General features: G+C 40.7%; 1 protein-coding gene across 1 annotated transcript in view; it reads left to right on the plus strand.

Moving 5' to 3' along the window:
• The first annotated feature begins 10,973 nt into the window (after positions 1–10,973).
• Positions 10,974–14,559, plus strand: part of LOC139381223 (protein kinase C epsilon type) — a 262,754-nt gene continuing 259,168 nt past the window's right edge. Inside the window, exon 1 of the mRNA XM_071124683.1 lies at positions 10,974–12,102. Within this exon, the coding sequence (XP_070980784.1) occupies positions 11,755–12,102 (348 nt within the window). The 5' untranslated portion in view covers positions 10,974–11,754. The remainder of the gene's footprint in view (positions 12,103–14,559) is intronic.

Here is a 14,559-nt window from a genome sequence, read left to right on the forward strand (position 1 = left end):
CTTCATTACTTGTTTTTGTAAGAGGTGTTGACAAACTGAATGTACCGAGCTGTCTGTTTAAACTACTGACACACAGCTCGGACACCAATATATACCCCACAAGACATGCCACCAGAGGTCTCTTCCAGAACAGTCCCGAACAGAACAGTCCAGAACAGACTACGGGAGGTGCATAGTACTACATAGAGTCATGACTACATGGAACTCTATTCCACATCGGGTAACTGATGCAAGCAGTAGAATCAGATTTAAAAAGCAGGTAAAAATACAGCTTATGAAACAGCGGGGACTGTGAAGCAACACAAACATACATACATTTTCATACTGGTTTCCCATGGGAATAAAACCCACAACTCTGGCATTGCAAGAACCATGCTCTACCAACCAATCTACAAAGGACCACCTGTATTAGTTCGACTTTGCTTTTAGTGAGAGATATACTCAACATTTAATTTCTAACCATTACCAAACCCACTCTTAATGTCGAATCAACCTAAAGTGCTATAGTCTAAGCTGACACTAACAATAGGGCCAGGCATTTTGGTTGGGTTTTCTTACCCTGCATTTTGATAATCTGACCTCAAGAGGCATATAAAGCAATTTCTCACACCATGATCATCTAACGTAATTATCCAATTATTCCAAAATAAATTCCCAACCATGTGGATTTACATCAAATTAATTATTTGCAGACAAGTACACTCATCAGAAGCCTATGCTTTAGCCTAATGCACCAAATAATTTTACTATCTAAGGACATTATCAACATAAATATTTAACTTATTAAGCATTTTATCTAAGAAAATGTATTATATTTCCAGGCAAAGTAGCCATTTTCATTTGCTATAGAAATATTGTACATAAACACAAACATAAATGCAGAGGACATGGCTTTTGCAAGAGCCAACATCCCTCTCGAAAAAGTTGACCAGCCAAAATTCACTATTCATGAACACACAACAAACTTTATTAGTCACATGCGCCAAAATCAACAACCTTATCGTGAAATGCTTACTTACAACCCCTTAACCAAAAGTGCAGTTCAAGAAAGAGTTAAGAAAATATTTACCAAACAAACTAAAGTAACACAATAATAGCGAGGCTATACACAGTAGGTACCGTTACCAAGTCAATGTGCAGGGGTACAGGTTAGTCGAGGTAATTTGTACATGTAGGTAGGGGTGAAGTGATAATGCATAGATAATAAACAGTGAGTAGCAGTAGTGTAAAAAACAAATGGAAGGGGGAGTTTATGTAAATAGTCCGGGTGGCAATTTGATTAATTGTTCAGCAGTCTTGTGGATTGGGGGTAGAAGCTGTAAACCTCTACAGGATCGGTGTCCCACCCACGAGACGGTTAAGCTAACGTAGGCTAATGTGATTAAGAGGTTTTTAAGGAGCCTTTTGGACCTAGACTTGGCACTCCGGTACTGCTTGCCGTGCAATAGCAGAGAGAACAGTCTATGACTTGGGTGACTGGAATCTTTGACAATTTTTTGGGCTTTCCACTGGCACACCTAGTATATAGGTCCTGGATGGCAGGAAGCTTGGCCCCAGTGATGTACTGGGCCGTACGCACTACCCTCTGTAGCGCCTTACAGTCTGATGCCGAGCAGTTGCCATAACAGGCAGTGATGCAACCGATCAGGATGCTCTCGATGGTGCAGTTGTAGAACTTTTTGATGATCTGGGGACCCATATGACAAATCTTTTCAGTCTCCTGAGGGGGAAAAGGTGTTGTCATGCCCTCTTCATGACTGTCTTTATGTGACTGGACCATTATAGTTCGTTGGTGATGTGGGCACCAAGGAACTTGAAACTCTCGACCTTCTTCACTACAGTCCCGTTGAAGTTAATGGGAGCCTGTTTGGCCAGCCTTTTCATATCAGTCCACGATCAGCTCCTTTGTCTTACTCAAATTGAGGGAGAGGTTGTTGTCCTAGCACCACACTGCCAGGTCACTGGCGTCCTCCCTATAGGCTGTCTCATCATTGTCGTTGATCAGGCCTACCACTGTTGTGTCATCAGCAAACTTAATGATGGTGTTTGGCCTCACGTGGGTGAACAGGGAGTACAGGTGGGGACTAAGCACACACCCCTGAGGGGCCCCCGTGTTGAGGATCAGAGTGGCGGAGGTGTTGTTGCCTACCCTTACCACCAAGAGGCAGCCTGTCAGGATGTCCAGGATCCAGTTGCAGAGGGAGGTGTTTAGTCCCGGGGTCCTTAGCTTAGTGATGAGCTTCATGGGCACTATATTGCTGAATGCTGAGTTTTGGTCAATGAACAGCATTCTCACATAGGTGTTTCTTTTGTCCACATGGGAAAGGGCGGTACAGAGTGCGATTGAGTTCGCGTCATCTGCAGATCTGAATTGGAGTGAGTCTAGGGTATCTAGGATGATGCTGTTGATGTGAGCCATGACCAGCCTTTCAAAGCACTTCATGGCTACCGACGTGAGTAATATGGGTCAGTAATCATTTAGGCAGGTTACATTCGCTTCCTTGGTCACAGGGACTACGGTGCTCTGCTTGAAACATGTAGGTATTACAGAATCAATCAAGGAGAGGTTGAAAATGTCAGTGATGACACTTGCCAGTTGGTCCACGCATTCTTTGAGTACATGTCCTGGTAATCTTTCTGGCCCTGCAGCTTTGTGAATGTTGACCTGTTTAAAGATCTTGCTCACATCGGCTACCGAGAGTCTCCCTGCACATAGGCCTATACATTATAAAACATTGGCTAGTGTTGCATTAATGATAGAAAGATGTTTAGCAGCACAACTAATAGTATTTCTCAATTGAAGGGGTTGTAGTCCTTAGATTAGAAGCTATGGTGAAAAAAATAGCTTCTTCTTTGGTTTTTTAAATAGTGGTGGGCAATCACAATTTCCATTATTGCCACCAACTGGACTGGAGTGTAAATCCATTACACTTTGTAAAAAAAAAAGGGATTAAAAAAATAAACAACACCCTTCCAACTAACCCTACACTCATTAAAAACCCACGACCCCATTCCAACACTTTGAACCTATCTGCTCCTTCACCATGCAGACGGCCTGGAAGGACGGGACACCACCGCTCTTCTGAAGTCAAATCTCGTACACTCATGTGCTTCTCTGCAGCAGCCACCACAACATATATTTATGTTCCATTTCTGCGGTACAGTTGGTAACCATTGCTATGAATGCTAAGAAGCCAACCTTACTGAAGCATACATCACTCGTTGGCCTATCCCTCTGTGCTGGCACAGATCTACTACTCACTGGGATCCTCTCAGGATCCCTCATCCTTGACCCATGACTTTCTTAACTTCCTCAGCACATGACACCTTCTGCACTACTCTGACCCTGGCCACCTCAACCTGACTCTCTCACACCGGACATTTCCGATCCCCAGCAACATGGGCTCCCCTACAGTTGACACACAAAAACTTTTAAATAATACAATTCTTTGTTCCATGCCCTCCTACACACTGCTGCTACCTGACCATAAATGTAGCACCTGAAACCTCGCAATGTGTTTGGCACAAAAGTTCTAACAGGATAACTGATATTTATCCTAGCATGACTCTATTGACTCTATTAACTATATGGACCCTATTGACTATATTGACTATACGCCGACAGTGGCAGATGAACATCTGGGCCGTGGGTATGTGGACTTACTGTTCTTGCCCTGGGAAGTACGGGGGCTAATTCCCCTTTCGAGTGCTCCATGGGGTGAGTCCAGTGGCACGATGCTAAATGTACTCGTTAAAACTCAAACGTTCATCAAAATTCACATGCAGGGTATTGAATTAAAGCTACACTCGTTGTGAACCTAGCCAACAAGTCAGATTTTTAAAATGCTTTTCGGCGAAAGCATGAGAAGCTATTATCTGATAGCATGCAACACCCCAAAATGCCTGAATGCGATGTAAACAAAGATATAGCTTAGCCGGCGCTACACAAAACGCAGAAATAAAATATAAAACATTCATTACCTTTGACGAGCTTCTTTCTTGGCACTCCTATATGCCCCATAAACATCACTATTGGGTCTTTTTTTCGTTTAAATCGGTCCATATATACCCAAAATAGTTTTCTATGGAAGCTGTGTCATTCAGAAAAAAACATCGTTTTTAAACGCTGCGACATTTTTTAAAATTAAAAAAGTCGACGATAAACTTTCACAAAACACTTCGAAATACTTTTGTAATCCAACTTTAGGTATTAGTAAACGTTTATAATCTATCAAAATGATTACAGGGCGATGTATATTCAATAGCTCCTCGTTTTCAAATCAATGGCTGCCAATGTGCACATTCAAAACATCCTGGTGGAGACCGGAAGAAATTGAATCCAGTTAGTTGGATTTACCAAGAAAAAAGTCCCTGGAAAATGACGACAATGGCGACATCGTGTGGAATCTGTAGGAATTGCATGCAGGTCGATAATTAATTTTGTGCCCTTTTAACAACCCATGAAAGTGACGCATGGAAATACTTTTTAGCTTTCAGAGAGCAGTTTTTCTTGCGCTTTTCGATGAAACACACGATCTGTTATAGTCACAGCCGTGATTTAACCAGTTTTAGAAAGTTCAGAGTGTTTTCTATCTACACATACTAATCATATGCATATACTATATTCCTGGCATGAGTAGCAGGACGCTGAAAAGTTGCGCGATTTTTAACAGAATGTTCGAAAAAGGAGGGGGTAGACTTAAGAGGTTTTAATGGGAACTGTGCTGTGCGTAACTCTTCCAGTGCCCTAGCGTCCATGGTAATGGAGAGGAGTTGAGTGGGGATACCTAGTTCTGATACCAGGGTAGCGTCCATAAAACTCTCATCTGCCCCAGAGTCAATGAACACACAGAGGGATTTAGACTGTTCTCCCCACATCGGGATCACAAAAAAGTGAGTAAAGGTAATGAGAACTAGAGAATTCCCAGGCTGGCTCACCTGTGTACTCGTACCTACTAATGAGTCAGATCTCTTTACTGGGCAGGTGGCTATGTAATGTCCCGCAGAACCACAATACAGACAACAGTTGGAGCTCAGCCTACGTGAACATTCCCTATGTGATAATCTAGCTCTGCCCAGTTGTATAGGCTCCAGTGTGTCCGATTCACCTGCCGCCAATGATTCTCAAGAAAACTCGGGTGACTTCGGATCTTCTTGGAAATGCAGCCTTCAGGGATTTCCGGATTCCTTCGGAGGTGAGCAGGCAGCAGCGGATGAACGAGTGTGACCAAAACCCGACCTACTCTCACTCCTGCATTCCCGTAGACGCACATCAATCCTAATGGTAAGGGCGATTAGGGAATCGAGGTCCAAAGGTAACTCCCGAGCTACTAGCTCATCTTTTATCTCCTCTGATAGTCTGTGAAGGAAGGTATCGAATGGGCCTCCGGATTCCAGGCACTCTCGATGGCCAATGTGCGAAAATCCTCTACGTAGTCTATCACACTACGGGAGTTCTGATGTCATTTCAGTCGTTTTCGGGCCGCCTCACTCCTGGGCACCGGAGAATCGAACACCTTCCTCACCTCCGCCATGAAATCTTCCAGATTATAGCAAATTTCCCAAACAGTTGCTCCCAAACAGCCGTATAGTTGCTCCCAAACAGCCGTAGCCCAGGAGAGTGCCGTTCCAGACATTAGCATAATAAGACACGCTATCTTCAACCGATCTGAAAGGATGGCTGTAGCTCAAAAATAAGGTAGCACTGGGAAAGAAACGCCTGGCAGGTTCCAGGATCCTCAGCATATCGCTCCAGAGGTGGTAAGCGGGGTTTTCAGGGAGGTGGGTTACTGAGTGGCTGGGAGGTCTCAGACATGGTATGCTGCCTGTGAGATAATTCACGGAACTGCTCCATTAACTGGGGGTGGCATTACGCCAGAGATTGGAACCTTTCCATAAGATTCTGAAGTAGCTCCTCATGTTTTTTAATGGTGGCTCCCTGCAGGGAGACAGCGTGACTGAGCTGTCTGAGTCTGCTGGGTCAGTCATGGCCAGTTCGTACTATAATGACACAGGCGAGAACCAGATGCAGACACAGGAGGCAGATGGATAGAGTCTCTGATATTTATTGAACAACGAGGGGCAGGCAAGAGGAAGGTACAGGACGTGCAAGAGTTCATAACTAGGTCAGAGTCCAAACAGTAGAGGGCGGCAGGCAGGCTTGAGGTCAGGGGTAGGCAGAATGGTCAGGCAGGCGGGCTCAATGTCAGGTCAGGCAAAAGGTCAGACCCCGGGAGGACTAGAAAAGAGAGACTCAGAAAAACAGGCGCTTGGAAAGAACGTTGGTTGACTTGGCAAGACAACACGAACTGGCAACAGCCAACAATATTAACTATATTGACACTATTGACTATATTGACTCTATAGACTCTGTTGACTACATTGACCATATTTACCAAATTTACCATACTGACTCTATTGACAAAATTAACTCTATTTACTATATTGACTCTATTGACTATTTTAACTCTATTGACTATATTGACACGTTTTACTATATTGACTCTACTGAATATATTGACTATGTTGACGTCATTGACCCTATTGACTCTATTGTCTCTATTTAAATTGTTTATATTGACTCTATTGACTCTATTGACAATGTTAACTATATTGACACTATTGACTACATTGACTATATTGACTCTATAGACTCTGTTCACTACATTGACCCTATTTACCATATTTACCATACTGACTCTACTGACTATATTGAAAATATTAACTCTATTGACAAAATTAACTCTATTGACTATATTGCTTGGATGAATAAGGTGCCCAGAGTAAACTGTCTGCTACTATGTCCAGATGCTAATATATGCATATTATTAGTAGTATTGGATAGAAAACACACCTGAAATTTCTAAAACTGTTTGAATGATGTCTGTAAGTATAACAGAACTTATATGGCAGGTGAAAACCTGAGACAAATCAACCAGGAAGTGGGAAATCTGAGGTTTGTAGTTTCATTTAAGTGATTGCCTATCCAATATGCTGTGTCTATGGGGCCAGATTGCACTTCCCAAGGCTTCCAGCAGATGTCAACAGTCTTTAGAAAGTTGTTTAAGGCTTCTATTGTGGAAGGGGGTCGAATAAGAGCTGTTTCAACAAGTGGACTAGGCTGTGGCCAATCAGTTGCTTACTGTGAGGTCACGTGGGCACGCCGTTCCTTCTTTTTCCTCTGTAATGAATACACTATTGTCCGGTTGGAATATTATTGAAGATTTATTATAAAAAGACCCCAAGGTTTGATTTTAAACATCGTTTGACATGTTTCTACAAACTGTAATGGAACTCTTTGACTTTTCGTCTGGATTTTGCGTTCGCGCATTGTACTTTTGGAATAGTGAACTGAACGTGCGAGCAAAACGGAAGTATTTGGACATAAATATGGACGTAATCGAACAAAATAAAAATGTATTGTGGAAGTGGGAGTCCTGGGAGTGCATTTCGACGAAGATCAGCAAAGGTAAGTGAAGATTTATAATGCTATTTATGACTTTTGTTGACTCCACAACTTGGCGGGTAACTGTATGGCTTGCTTTTGTATGGCTATTGTGCTTTTGTCGTAAAGCTTTTTAAAAATCTGACACAACGGTTGCATTAAGAACAAGTGTATCTTTAATTCTATGAAAAACATGTATCTTTCATCAAAGTTTATGATGAGTATTTCTGTTATTTGATGTGGCTCTCTGCAATTTCTCCGGATGTTTTGGAGGCATTTCTGAACATGACGCCAATGTAAACTGAGGTTTTTGGATATAAATATGAACTTGATCGAACAAAACATACATGTATTGTGTAACATTGAGTCCTGGGAGTGTCATCTGATGAAGATCATAATTGTATCTATATTTCTGCTTTTTGTGACACCTCTCTTTGGTTGGAAATTGGCTAAATGCTTTCTGTGACTAGTTGCTGACCTAACATAATGATATGTTCTGCTTTCGCCGAAAGGCCTTTTTGAAATTGGACACTGTGGTTGGATTAACGAGAAGTGTATCTTTAAAATGGTGTAAAACACTTGTATGGTTGAGGAATTTTAATTATGAGATTTCTGTTGTTTTGAATTTGGCTCCCTGCAATTTCACTGGCTGTTGGCAAGGTGGGACGCTAGCATCCCGAACGATCCCAGAGAGGTTTGTAACTCTATTGACGATATCAAAACTTTTTACTATATTGACTATATTGACTATGTTGACCCTTTTGACTCTATTTAAATTGTTTATATTGATCCTAGTGACTCTATTGACCCTATTTACAGTATTGACAATATTGACTATATTAACTATTTAGAATCTATTGACTATATAGACCTTATTGACTCTAGTGACCGTATTGACTATATTGACTCTATTTACTCTATTGAGTCTATTAAATATATTAAGTCAATTTACTATATTGACTATATTGAATATATTGTCTATATTGACCCTATTGGCTATTTTGACTCTATTGACTCTGTTGACCCTATTGACCGATTTGACCATATAGACTCTACTGACAATGTTGACTATATTGACCCTATTGACTCTATTTATATTGTTTATATTGACACTATTGACTCGATTGACTCTATTGAGTATGTTGACTATACTGACCCTATTGACTCTATTGACTCTATTGACTGTAGTGAATATATTGACTCTATTGACTCTATGGACCCTATTGACTATATTGACCCTATTGACTATATTGTCTATATTGACCCTATTGACTATATTGACAACATTGACTCTATTGGCTATATTGTCTATATTGACTATTTTGACACTATTGACACTATTGACTCTATTGACTGTAGTGAATATATTGACTCTATTGACTCTATCGACTAAATTGACCCTATTGACTCTATTGACTATATTAACTCTATTGTCTATATTGACTATTTTGACACAATTGACACTATTGACAATATTGCCCCTATTGAATCTATTGACTCTATTGACTCTGTTGACCCTATTGACCAATTTGACCATATAGACTCTACTGACAATGTTGACTATATTGACTCTATTAAACTCTATTTATATTGTTTTATTGACACGTTTGACTCGATTGACTCTATTGAGTATATTGACTATACTGACCCTATTGACTCTATTGAGTATATTGACTATACTGACCCTATTGACTCTATTGAGTATATTGACTATACTGACCCTATTGACTCTATTGAGTATATTGACTATACTGACCCTATTGACTCTATTGAGTATATTGACTATACTGACCCTATTGACTCTACTGACTGTATTGACCCTATTTACTGTATTGACACTTTTGACTCTATGGACCCTATTGACTATATTTACCCTATTGACTATATTGACTCCATTGACTATAATGACTATATTGACTCGACTGAATATATTGACTCTACTGACTATATTGACCTTATTGACTATATTGACCCTATTTACTGTATTGACACTATTGACCTTATTGTCTATATTGACCCTATTGACTCTATTAACTATTTTGACTATATTGACTCGATTGACGATATTGTCTATATTGATTATTTTGACACTATTGACTCTATTGAGTATATTGACTATACTGACCCTATTGACTGTATTGACACTATTGACTCTGTGTACCCTATTGACCCTATTGACTATATTGACTCTATTAAATATATTAAGTCTATTGACTAGATTGACAATATTGACTATTTTGACACTATTGACTATATGGGCCCTATTGACTCTATTGAATATATTGACCCTATTGACTATATTAACTCTATTGACTCTATTAACTATATTGACACTATTGACTCAATTGACCCCGTTGACTCTATTTACTAAATTGACTATATTGGCTATACTGACTCCATTTACAACAGGCTACGTCTGTATTAAGTGTTTGATGTATAATGATTCTACTATAATGATTTATATGGGCATCTGTTGTCTGTCAGTTTGTTTTGTAAATATTGTTATTGCGTGGATTATTGGTCATAGTGATTTCGATTGTCCACTATTCATGTATAAGCCTAGCTGTGCAGACACCTCATTCTTTCCACATGGTGGAGACTTACACCCCAAAAAATGAACAGACAATTTGCACTTCAAATGTAAATGTGGTGCATTCCCAGCAGAAATTCATGCAACAGTGAAGGGTGTTTTCAAGCAAACCTCAGTGATATGTGGTTGCAAACGTCGCATGCACCTGTATGCTATCTATCTATCTATCTATCTATCTATCTATCTATCTATCTATCTATCTATCTATGCACGCACTGCTCTTCTTGTGTCAAGTTCGATAAATTAGACGTTATAGACGTTATAGGCCAGACAACAGGGATGCACTGTCGGGATCAAACACACTTTATTTTTTTGCTCAATAAAAATGTAGATATGTTGGCTATCTTCATATTTTATGGGTTATTAATCTGGTCGCAAAAAAAAAAAAATCCTATGACTAACAAAATGCTAAACAAGTGTGTATTATTGTCATTCAAAGCCTATTACCATATGATCATAATCATCGGCTACGATATGGTTTTATGTTTTGGAAAACAGATACATGTCTTACATTATTAGTGCTATCGGTGTAATTCAGGTGCGACAGTCAGTGTTGTGGCTAGTATAAGATAATCAATCATCTGTTGCAAATACCAGACAAACCTAACCACCCCAATGATCCACCCCTTTTCCATGTCTTTGACGCAATAGCCCACTGCTTGCAAGAGTAATAACCTTGCTACTCGGTGGATAGACCTATCAAACACAACAATGAGCCTCCCCGATATGTTTCCGAAAAGACAATGATGTAATCAGTAGGCCTACTCCAGCACATCATATCCCCGTATCTGTCACTTGAGCCCTTGGATGCGTCTCTGTCCTGACAGCCTGGTCGACTCGCCTACACTGACAGTTGTGTTGCACTCCCCCATCTGGCATAGACAAGACGCAGCGCGCCTCAGAGAAAGAAACTGACGTGTTTTGCGCATTTCCTGCACCAGTGTTTAGACTGTCGGAGGAGAAAAGGGAGGTGTGCAGGAAACCAAAAACAGCAACGGCGAGAAAACAGCCTGGGAGTTTAAGGAGCAAACTGAAACCAAGTACAGCAACGGCAAGAAAACCGTCTGGGAGTATAAGGAGCGAACAGAAACCAAGAAAACCACAACAGAGTCGACCTGCAACTATACACTGCTTGAGCAATTCACAAGTCGGGTAGCCGGTTTGGGAAACATCCCAAATGCTCGGCGAGGAGGCAGCAGTCTCTTCCAACGGTGGAATACGAGTGTTTCCAAAGCCTAGTGGAGTTGCCGAGGATAGTTTTGATAGATTTTGCTCTGTCGTGTTGCGGTTTGGGTAGGCTGTTGACATTCCAACTGCTGCATAGTCGTATTTTTCCTTCTTATAAGCTTCTCAAGACGTGTATTTATTCTATTCAAAAGAAAGGCTTTGTCTGGTTGAACGCCAAATGTGGATTATCATTGGGAAAACCAAGACTGTTAGAGAGCAAAAACGAGACAATTTACTCTCACTAGACTGTTTCGGGAGGACTGATTTGCATCCGATTGGTAGTCTATGTGTGTACTAGAGTGAGACGGGACAGCATTTCCCCGTTACATTTAAGTCTCAACCCATTCAAACCGTGGTCTTCATTTGAGGATTCAAACAACACATAAAACTAGGACACATGATTTATGACCAATTGAAGTGTTTGGGTTAAAGGAATTTATTGTAAACAACCAATCTTCTTTCAAGTCCTATTGAGGAGGATTACATCACCGCCATGGTGGTTTTCAATGGGTTATTGAAGATCAGGATTTGTGAGGCGTTGGACTTGAAACCGACAGCTTGGTCTCTCAGACATGCGGTTGGCCCAAAGACCCAGACTTTTCTCTTAGACACATACATTGCACTAAACGTGGATGACTCGCGTGTGGGCCAAACTTCCACCAAACAGAAAACCAACAGCCCTGCGTGGAACGACGAGTTCGTTACGGAGGTGCATAACGGAAGGAAAATCGAACTGTCGGTTTTTCACGACGCGCCAATTGGATATGACGATTTCGTAGCCAACTGCATCATACAGTTCGAAGATATATTGCAGAATGGCAGTAAGCACTACGAGGAATGGGTATGCTTTGGCCCCTTATTATTTGGTGTTCCTTGCTCATAATGCCTTTTACCAAGTTGTTTTCATCTCACTCTCAGCATCCTCATGCCCTTACGATTAGACTAAATTATTAAACAAAGTTTTATTACTATTTTGCAAAACAGTCTAGGCCTTGAATTAATGTTCCTTTATCATTAACATCACCATCACGAAAGCCCCCGGCTGGCATCCATCCACCATTGGTTTCCTGGCACTCTAGGTCACCTGTATCAAGCCAGGATCTGATAGATCTATGTGCAAATAACCCCGTTGCGTAGGAACGGTGGAGAGGAGGGTGCTTACAAGCCTGTCATAAATATTCATATCAGCTGCGATGTAGGCAGCCTGCATTCTGAGAAAAGCAACATGTTTCCATGTCAAAAGCAAGAGTGAGTTCAAATCCGATGTGGGATGGGAAGGCCAGGCAGGTAGGCCTGTAAGGCTGCGTTTACACAGGCAGACCAATTTTGATCACACACACAAATTGGTGTTCTAATAATGGCATTCCGAACACGTCATGCAACTACATTTACATGTGTCCACCATATCCACATTTTGTATGTTCCCGTGTTCCCGCGCTATATTCAAATGACAGTATGCATTCTGCAAACGGTGGAATAGGCAACGTATGATAGATAATAACACAACAACTGATGGTAGTAACTAACTACTGTAGCTAACTAGCCAGCCGGCCTATGTAGCTAGCTAGCAAGCAAAGCTAAATGTATTGCAAACGTCTCGTTTTTCTAAATATTAGTTAGCTGACTAACATTTATGAGGCCAGCAAACACTTTCCTCTCACGCTAGAAACGTATTTCCTCAAACTTTATAAAGAGAAGGTGCCTCGGTCTCAAAACCCACGTTCTCTGGAGACCTGAGGGAGGAGTGCTGATGACGTAACCCGCAGCATGGCTTTCGGTAGCCTGATTGCATCCAGACCGAGGAGAAATCCGCACACAATGTAACGCAGACCATCTCCTGATGTGGTCAGCCAGATCTTAACACAATCAGACCACAAAGCGACTTGTGTGCATCTAGACCCGTCATTTCAATGGCAAATTCATATTCTGAATGCAGAAGTTGCATGTAAGTGTCAATGACTTGAGAGCACTATTGCTGAGCCTGTGACAACTTGCAATTGATTTGTCATTTGCATGTCTTGGAAACCATGATGCCCTTGAGATGTAATTCTAATGGGGACAAAAGTCCACATACAAAGAAGTCTTTCACAATCTTCCAGATAAATACTGGAATCATGAGGTTGCCTTAGGGCCATATGCTCTCTTTTATAAGATAGGCAGCTGCAGACTCATTTGAGAAGACATGCAGCACATGATTACACCTAATGAAGGGTCATGAACATGTGGTGCCGACAGACTGTTTTTCAAAATCTACAATCGTCCACCAAATTAGACGATCAATGCTATGTCCAACACATCTTCAATAAACGCTGACATGTTGTTTGGATTATGATGAGACAGATGATGTGACATAGATAATGTTATACCTTATGATAGTCTGTGAGTACGGTTACATGCACACAATAATATGATTACTGTGAATAGTCCGCTTAATATAATAGTTCGATTTAAACATTTACATGCTTTATTCCCTAATAATCCTGTTTACATGGACACATCTGTAATCAGGTTACCCAATGGGACTTTAATAAATGCAGAAAATCGCCAATCAAAATAAACGTTCTACCACAGCGACCAATGACCATGTTATTTTTTGATGCCTATTTGATTCTGAGTATGGACATATAAAGTTTGTATGTGAAAACAATTTCTAAGATGCATAACATTACTTTCAGTTCTTCCGAACTGACTTTACTCGTGCAAAAGACTGAAGGACACTTGCTCTGCTGGTGATAGCACATGCGCAGATCAAATATAGTGCTGTGACTCTTATTAAGGCATTTACACAACCTAATCATTTTGGGCTCATCTGTTTTAATCAGCCTATGCTTACTTCTATTATGACTTTACGCCGATTAAGATAAGTAGAGTATGGTGTTTACATGACTAAAGCCTTACTCAGCCTATTGCCACAATCAGTTTAATATTGCATTATTAGTGTGCATGTAAACATACTCTGTGTGAAGAAGGATATAGGTATTTTACCTTTGAATTCCAGTCATGAAAACAATAGGCTGTTTTCCTTGGCCTACTTCCCTTCAACATAGGCACAACTTCCTCAAGGTTTTCACTACAGGAGAGTGGGTGAGATTGAGGTTCCCTGCAGGGAAGTAGGCCATGGTTTGTAGACATCTACATATCCTTACAGGTTCTGGCCCCAAGGACATCCAAATATCAGCATCTTTTCTGACTACATCACTTCACATACACTGCCCAACATAAAATAAACATAATACATCCACTAAAACATAGTTCATAAATATGTCATTACAGTATGAGATTGAACTGTATCTGTTCC

This window comes from Oncorhynchus clarkii, chromosome 23 (genome assembly GCF_045791955.1).
Source record: "Oncorhynchus clarkii lewisi isolate Uvic-CL-2024 chromosome 23, UVic_Ocla_1.0, whole genome shotgun sequence".
NCBI classification, from domain to species: Eukaryota; Metazoa; Chordata; class Actinopteri; order Salmoniformes; family Salmonidae; genus Oncorhynchus; species Oncorhynchus clarkii.